Source organism: Aphis gossypii, unplaced genomic scaffold (assembly GCF_020184175.1).
Source record: "Aphis gossypii isolate Hap1 unplaced genomic scaffold, ASM2018417v2 Contig00395, whole genome shotgun sequence".
In the NCBI taxonomy this organism is placed as follows: Eukaryota; Metazoa; Arthropoda; class Insecta; order Hemiptera; family Aphididae; genus Aphis; species Aphis gossypii.
Window position 1 is genome coordinate 67,000 of NW_026083090.1, and position 8,216 is coordinate 75,215.

General features: G+C 36.8%; 2 protein-coding genes and 1 pseudogene across 2 annotated transcripts; 1 reads left to right on the forward strand and 2 right to left on the reverse strand.

Moving 5' to 3' along the window:
- LOC126553988 (uncharacterized) lies at positions 1-1,947 on the reverse strand. Its single transcript, XM_050209100.1, has 2 exons — positions 1,783-1,947; positions 1-480 (listed from the first exon to the last, which is right to left on the reverse strand). Exons 1-2 carry the CDS (start codon positions 1,945-1,947, stop codon positions 1-3), a joined length of 645 nt encoding a protein of 214 aa, XP_050065057.1.
- Positions 1,948-3,551: 1,604 nt separating this feature from the next.
- On the forward strand, positions 3,552-5,269 carry LOC126553994 (uncharacterized; annotated as a pseudogene).
- Positions 5,270-6,269: 1,000 nt separating this feature from the next.
- LOC126553989 (uncharacterized) lies at positions 6,270-8,216 on the reverse strand. Its single transcript, XM_050209101.1, has 2 exons — positions 7,606-8,216; positions 6,270-7,543 (listed from the first exon to the last, which is right to left on the reverse strand). The coding sequence occupies exons 1-2, from the start codon at positions 8,087-8,089 to the stop codon at positions 6,270-6,272; spliced, it is 1,758 nt and encodes a 585-aa protein (XP_050065058.1). The 5' UTR covers positions 8,090-8,216.

The window sequence follows — 8,216 nt, forward strand, 5'->3', positions numbered from 1 at the left end:
TTAATTTGTATATTGAGTGTCGTTAAGAAGTTCACTGAAACTGTTGTAAGCTGTCGTGTTTGAAACGTGTGGGGTCTCCCATGTATGACCAGACAGTGATGAATTTGAATTTGAAGATATATAAACAGGCGCAGGTTGAATAAATGTAGATGGTGTTGAAGAGCGTGAGCATACACAAGAATGGTTAATTTTTACTGAGTTTCTATGAAGAGTTTTTAAGCGACCTTCGAACAGGATATCGTTAATTGCTTTTTGAGCAAAAAGTTGTTGGTCTGGTTCAAGTTTTCCTAGTTCAATTGCCCACGATTTTGCTACAATGTCGTTATCGGATGTAGATTGTTGTAGGCGGCTGCATGCTAATTCTAGTAAATCATTTTTTCTCTTTTCTTCAGAATTTTCCATTTTTTTCTTCTTTTTTTGTGGTTCGTGTGAAGTTGTTTGAAGAGTTTCAAGGGAGCTTGTTTCGAACATATTATATTCCTATAAATAAAATAACATAAATAATTAATTGATACTTTTTATCGATTTCAGATACCTGCATCAGAAGAAGAATGGAAAATTATTTCTAACAACTTTGAATCAAAATGGAATTTTAATCATTGTTTGGGGGCGATCGATGGCAAACACATAGAGATAATAAGACCTCAAGAATCTGGTTCGTATTATTTCAATTACAAAAAAACGTTCAGTATTGTTTTAATGGCAATTGCAAATGCCAACTATGAATTCATTATGGTGGATATTGGTTCCAATGGACGAGTTTCAGACGCAGGTGTATTATACTTTTTTTTATAAAAATTTTAAGGAAAATAAATTAAAGATTCCGGAACCAGATTACCTACCAGGAATAAGTGACAAATTTCCATATGTTTTTGTAGCGGATGATGCATTTCCGCTTTCAAATAATCTGATGAAACCCTATCCACATAGAAATTTAAGCAAAGAAAAACGTATTTTCAATTACAGATTGTCGAGGGCTCGTAGAATTATTGAAAATACTTTTGGAATTCTAGCATCACGATTTCGAATACTTTTAAAAACAATAAATTTATGTCCTGAAAAAACCACAATAATCGTTCGTGCCTGCTGCCATCTTCACAACTTTTTACGTCAACATAAAATGGAAACATTTTTACATGATAGTGTTGATTTTGAAAATATTTTGACTGGATACGTGGAACCAGGAAGTTGGAGAAATCAAGATGAGCAATTAGGTCAGCTACAGCCTTATCAAGGTAGAAATTCATCAGTAACAGCCAAAGAAATACGAGATAAATTTTGTGATTATTTCAACAACGCCGGGGCAGTCCATTGGCAAGACGATTTAATAGATATTAATATTTAATTATTTTTTTATTATTTTTCTTTATTTTGTTTATTAGTATCATTATTTTAAACTGCGTATAAAAACTAAATATAAAAATCACTAAGTGTAACCAATTCAATAAATAATTCAACAGTATTTATAATATTATAATATCATGTTATATTGTTTGGAATGATTATCATAAAGTAAAATATAAACTAAATTTAAAATAAATAAAGAATAAAATACTTATAATATTATTAGTTATTACGTACTGTATTTTCATTTGTAACAATTATTTATATGCCACGATAACACTTGAATGGGTAATATTTATTTTTGTATTGTTATTTATATGATTAGCATGTGTATTTTAATAAGTCACGAACGTGTTTAAAAATAACTTAATTTAACAAATATTCTATAACAATAAATATCTATTTTTGATAATATAATAATAATATTCCATTACATACCGAATTTTCCAATGTTACGTCTTGAGGATCATTACTTTCTTCATCCATTGTCGATGTTCCAGATATTTGCATTTCGTGATCTCGTAAAAACTCCAACTCGTCAAAATACCAAACCGATGGCAAGTATATATCGTCAGTACCTGCACCGGACTTTTGACTCGCCATAACTTTTTTCAACTCACGACGATAATTTGATCTCAATGTGTTGATTTTTTTTTTGTAGTATTTATATCAGCCAATGGATCGATTTCTTTTAATTTATTAGTTAACTGTACATAACATTCTTGTTTCAAAATTCTATTTTTGTACAAATCACTTTTTATTTTCCAAGTAGCAGGTAAACTGCGGTATAAATGTATAAATTCGCGCCAAAATTCTTCATTATTTACCTTATTCGCCATTTATGGACGAATATATAAAATTACGAAAAGACAATATGAAACACAAATAAGAACACACGACTGACTCACACAATTTTACTTGGTCGACTGATAAATTTTACATTCATAGACATACACGGCCAATCATGAATGTCAATCATCTTGACTGATGAAAAAAATTCAAACATGTTTGAATTTCATCAGTCATAAAATTTGACTGTCAGTCATTATCAGTCATACCCATTCATGGTCAGTCATGAATGTCAATCACATTGATTGTCATTCAAAACTGATCGTGTATGGGGGGCTTTATAGTGGAAACGACTCGAAGATTACCTATACCCGTGGTACGTATATCTCGGCGCTGTTTCCTATATAAAGGTAGGAACGCAAGGAAGACTTAAATGATATCCAACTCGGGCTGTCCTGGTCGGAGACACTTTTTTATTAAACTTCAAAAACATAAAATAAACAATCAAAAATTCTATTAATTTAGCCCGTACTATAATCGCCGCTTCACACGTGCGATCGTCGTACCTACACTCTCGCCGACTCACTCAGCGACAGCGGGACTCCCCCTGCCCGTGCGTACGGCGGTCTTATATACCAAATTTTTCTTGTCGCCTCAGTACATTTTGCTTCACCGGCCTCTCCCGTATTTTATTTAAAACTATTTTTCTTTATACATATTAAGTAATAATTTGGACGACTGTCTACAATATACGACACTTACTAAGGTATAAAATATAAATATAATATGATTTGGGTTTTCAATAAAAGCTTAATCTTAAATCTTGTAACGGAGTACGACATAAAACGGTCCTTTTCAGGACCACTAACAACCAAAAAGCACACTCAACAGTGTTAAACGCAATTCCAAACGGTAGGTTCTACACAATAAGAGTTCAACATTACGACGAGGAAAAACCACATCGAGCTTATGACAACTATCAGGCAACGATGCGATGATGACTCGTTATACCAACAACTTACAACCAATCAGCAACAACCTTGACAATCTTATACAAGTATATTTGAGCAAGCACCCAGTTCTTTTCCTCGCGCGATGACGTCATAAACGGGCGGCCATGTAATGTTTTTGCTCCACGTGGAGCCGTTATTGTGTGTGTTCAATTAATTAAAATAAATATTATGCCATTGATAATTGCAATATTGTCCGTCAAATAAAAAAAACGCGATTTCGTTCCCAGTAATTAAAAATACGATATTGTGATAAAAATGCATATAGCTTATGCATATTATATGCATTTTTTCTAAGAATTTTATTTAATATTACAGAGTTTTTTATTAGTTGCATACAATATTATTAGTGTATAAGCATATAAAAGAGCGTAATGTTCAGTGCATTGTCAGTACAACGTTGACATACTATACAGACCTACCCAGGCTGACTGTAAGTATGTTTGACGGAGACAACACCGTATGTTCGGAAGTGGCTATGGAATCTACATGCAAGAAGAGGAAGGCGGAAAAAACTGCGGCACCGATGAAGAAGGCCAAGACGACGTCGACAGCGTTTGCCAATATTCCGCTGCTACAAATTCGGGCTGCTATGGAGATAGAGAAGTTGAGTGTGGACAATCTGGTTCACGTCACACAGCTGTTGACGGATTTCAAACTGAAGGTGGGATCGCAATTTCACATTTCAGTTGGATAGTTTTGATATCAATATGGCACCCGGAACATTTTTCCACACTGATGAAACCAAAGAAATGGACGACTACGAATCTAGCCCGCGACGAGCTACTGGAGGAATGCAATATGGAGGATACTCCAATGAGAGACAGAATCAAGGCCTTGTTGCTCGTGGCTCGCCAATTTATGAGCACATGCTTAGAAGAATTGTCGATAGAATTTGTGACATCGATTTTCGAGGAAATGATCGATACATCAGCGACGTTATTGTCCCCCGTGGACCTAACGGAGTTGATGAAGTTACTAAAGAGTTACAAAATATGTTGCGACAATACCCATCAAAGCTCCCAGTCATCGTCACAGCCCATGGCGACCATGTCCATTGCGTCCACGTCTGCCGACAGTCAAACTCGGCTTGTCGGTGTTTATGGTTGCAACGATCCGTCCTCTATCGCCAACATGGACGACGACGCCTTCGAAGACGCGTTTGGGCGATACGCCTCACGTCGTCGGACTGGGAAAGTATCGTGCGATATTTTTCTACAGACGGCCGGGAACCCCAACAAATTGACGGCGTCGGTTCCTATGGAGGATTACGTGATGGACGCAATTTTATACAAGTATGTAGTACAAAATTATTTGCAATATGTTCGTAAATCGTATCTAAAAGAAGTGTTCATATCAAGCATGAGAAAAAAATACGGGCCATCGTATCAATTTAACGTCGTTCACTATAAAAAATATAAATTTCAAACTACAGAAGTTGACATTTTGTATAACAGACATTTGCCCAGTGTACGCAATTACGAAAATAAAACTAAATTGTTTAGGAATCATAAAAACTATTATGAACCATTTGAACCTAAACCATTCAGTATTCATTTAAACCAACTCATTTATAATATGTCTGAAAAATTAAAAATATACAATGGCACTAGAAAAATGATTGCTCCGGAAAAATGTCAATTTTGTTTGTATCAACACTTTAGGGAAAATACACATCGTAATAGAAATTTGGTAAAATTATCCTATCCGTTTTTAAATCAAGCCACTTATGATGATATACTCGACCACATGTACGATCCTAATTATATGGATAATATTGACTTTTCGTAAATTTAGGAAGTCAGATCTCGAAGGACTCAGGGACATGAAGGAAATGTGGAAGTATGCGTCAATGAAATGCCGAACGACGTTCCCAGAGAGCTCGGTGCATTTGCAGAATATCAAGACGGCAATGCGAACCACTCTCCCGTTGATGAAGACTTCGGACACGATGAGGGAGGTTCCAGTGTCAAACCAGTATGCGTGTACCCAACGTCGCTGAAAAATTTGTTGTACCACTATCCTTGTTGCCCACCCGACGCGTTCACGAATATCAAAGAATTTTATTTGAATAGTAAATTAAATAGTATATTGGAAGAGGATAAAAAGTGTAAAGTAGCTCTTAGGAATTGGTGCGCTATTATACGGGACTGGAGTATCAACGAATTTGTAGAATACTATAATAACCCCAATGTCAAACCGTATTTCAACGCATATGCTAGGGGGCCTGGAACAGTTTATTATGATATCGAAAAATCCGTTTCAATAGCTTCCGAATTATTGATGTATCAATTTGAAAATAACGACGGTCTTGTTTGTCGATTTTTGCAAACTCTAGTCAATATATTGGATAAAAAAATTCCAAAAAGAAATAGCATGCTAATACATTCTCCTCCGAGCGCGGGCAAAAATTTTTTTTTCGACGCCGTAGCCGCCTTTTTTTTGAATTACGGTATGTTCGGAACTGCCAACAAAACGAATAATTTTAGTTTTTCCGATGGCGCTGGCAAACGTCTCGTCATATGGAACGAACCCAATTACGAGGTGTATCATTTGGAAAAAATGAAGGAGCTATTAGGAGGGGATACCACCAGAGTGCATGTTAAATATAAAAACGATGTCCCCCTACAAGGCCCCCCGATAATATTATTGACCAATCACTATTTGTCAATAATCAATGACCCGTCATTCAAAGACCGTTTATCAGTGTACACGTGGATAAGCGCACCTTTTCTAAAAATGTATAATAAAAAACTGTCACCGTTATTTTTTTATCATTTATTAAATAAATACAATATTACATATTATTGAACCATGTGTTATTATTTATTATCTTATTCTATTGTTACAAATTGATTATACATCGTTGACAAATCGTCGCGGAAAAAGTACTGCCCCTGCGTAGTAGACAAATTGTGATGCATGACACCGTCTTCGAATGGAATATGAATCTTGTCGAAGTGCGTGAATTGAAACGGTGCCCCGAATTCAACAACCATTTAACCATTTCAGTGTTGACCTCAAATACGACTTCAATGTCAGTGAAACTGCTAGGTTTTATCGCTTGACTAGTAGTAGTCAATTTGTGTACGGGATACACGCCTACGTGCAACGATGGTTGTTTTTCTACAGCGCTGTCATCACCGTGACGCCATATGTATTGACCGCATTCCAAAGGCTTAAAATAGCGTTTGCTGTTAAATAATTTGTGTACGAATCATCTCGAAGTTCTTCGGTTTCCGTATCGTTCACTTTTTCCGTATTTTTATTGATTTGTATCTGTGTGAATCCAGCTCTTCGGTTTTTTTTATTCACCATAATAACAATGTCATTTCCCGTAAGTGATTTACCCGATATCCCGTTAAAAACTCCTTCTATCGGTTTTCCCAACAATCCCAATTTAGGGCTGTAAGAATACTCGGCAATAGTTTTACCGGTTGTGAAACTAGCATCAATTTTTGTGATGAGTTCATTCAATAATGGCCAACCCAGTTTTGTGCTGTGTCCTTTGTCTGCTACCATAGTGTAATAATGGTTGTTATGAAACGGTAAGTGAAAAAAAGAATTTGGTATACCGTCGAATTCACCGGTAAAAATTGGTTTTCCGTCGTACTTACAACCGTACATTGCTTGTATAGTTTCTTCTTGATATTTAGCATTGTCATCGGAACACGATGTTGGATTCATCGCATTGGTAGTTCCAAAACCGTATTTGTAATTCACACCACGAGTAATGTTCGTTAAATTATGTGCGACAACGGCAAATTTATTTTGATTCAGTGTAGCCAAACTAGACGTAGTTGCATTGGTCTCGAAGGCCGTTCGCGGATTACGCATTACGACATTTACTTTTACGTGTTTACACAATGAACCCGGTGTAGTACTCACTAACCTGTATTCGCTGGGCGATAAATACAAAAACGGATATTCGACCGGTATGTGATTCAACGAAGTTGTTACCACGTGCAATCCTTTTACTGTAGTAGATAAGTCCAACATTTTCCAAGCCAATCCGTATGATATAAATGAATGACATTTTTTGAATACCATAGTATAGCCTGTTGAAATGTGATTGGGTCTAGGTAATACAGCATTTTCAGGACTGGGATTTCCCGTATCGCTGTCAGAAGCAGTGGCGCTAGCAGTACCAGGTAAAACCATATTGGATTTCTTGCTAAAGGAAGCACCCGCTGGGGAATCAGCAGCCCTCTTGGACGACGATGTAGGAGTTTCCATATTATTACCGCTAGTTGAAAAATTATTATCGAAGTTATCGACGTGCTGGTGATCAGTACGCAATTGTCCGTTTGAGTCAGTGTTATTTGTTGATTTTGTTGTGGTATCAGGTGGTTCTTCATTACCCTTGGACTCTGCTCCTTGTGCGGCGTTGTCCTTTTGTTCTACGAAAAAATGTGTTAGATTATATTGGATAAATGTATAATGGAGTATAACGCATGCTTACCCGGTTCTACACGACCGCACTGTGGATATATTGCACTATTACTGCCGGTTATGGCTTCGTGTGTACGTTCTGCAATGTTTTTGAGTCCGAGGCCAACAATGGTGGCAACGTTACCATAGTATTTGTCGGTAGTGTTCATTGCTGCCAATATTGATTTTTTATCCGCCTCCCATACCTGATCTTTTGTCGGGTTGGTCATATTGTTATAATCGACATCGTGTTGGAACGTGACTTTATCCATTTCTGTCCTAGGCAACGAACATCCGATAAACTTATTGTTCGCGTCATATAACTTATTACCCGGTCCTGTATATGAACTTCCAAACCACGTGATACCACCATTATCACATGCTGCCTCTTGATTATGAATTTTTTCATAGGTTTCTGCATTTTTGCTTCCAACCACGGGTGCCTGGCCCAACAGACCAGTGCACATAGTTAAACCGGCCGATGCCATTGCGAACCACAGACTGATTGTTCGCATCACATGTTTATTATTTTATTATCACCTTACATGGCCGCCCGTTTATGACGTCATCGCGCGAGGAAAAGAACTGGGTGCTTGCTCAAATTATTCTATAATTTCGACCACGACGACGACGACGACGACA

Excerpts from the sequence above, each read along its gene's own strand:
- LOC126553989 (XM_050209101.1), bottom strand. The coding sequence starts at position 8,089 with ATGCGAACAATCAGTCTGTGGTTCGCAATGGCATCGGCCGGTTTAACT. Across the intron at positions 7,544-7,605 it reads GTGCGGTCGTGTAGAACCGG|AACAAAAGGACAACGCCGCA; the intron begins GTAAGCATGCGT and ends ATTTTTTCGTAG.
- LOC126553988 (XM_050209100.1), bottom strand. The coding sequence starts at position 1,947 with ATGGCGAGTCAAAAGTCCGGTGCAGGTACTGACGATATATACTTGCCA. Across the intron at positions 481-1,782 it reads ACGTAACATTGGAAAATTCG|GAATATAATATGTTCGAAAC; the intron begins GTATGTAATGGA and ends TTTTATTTATAG.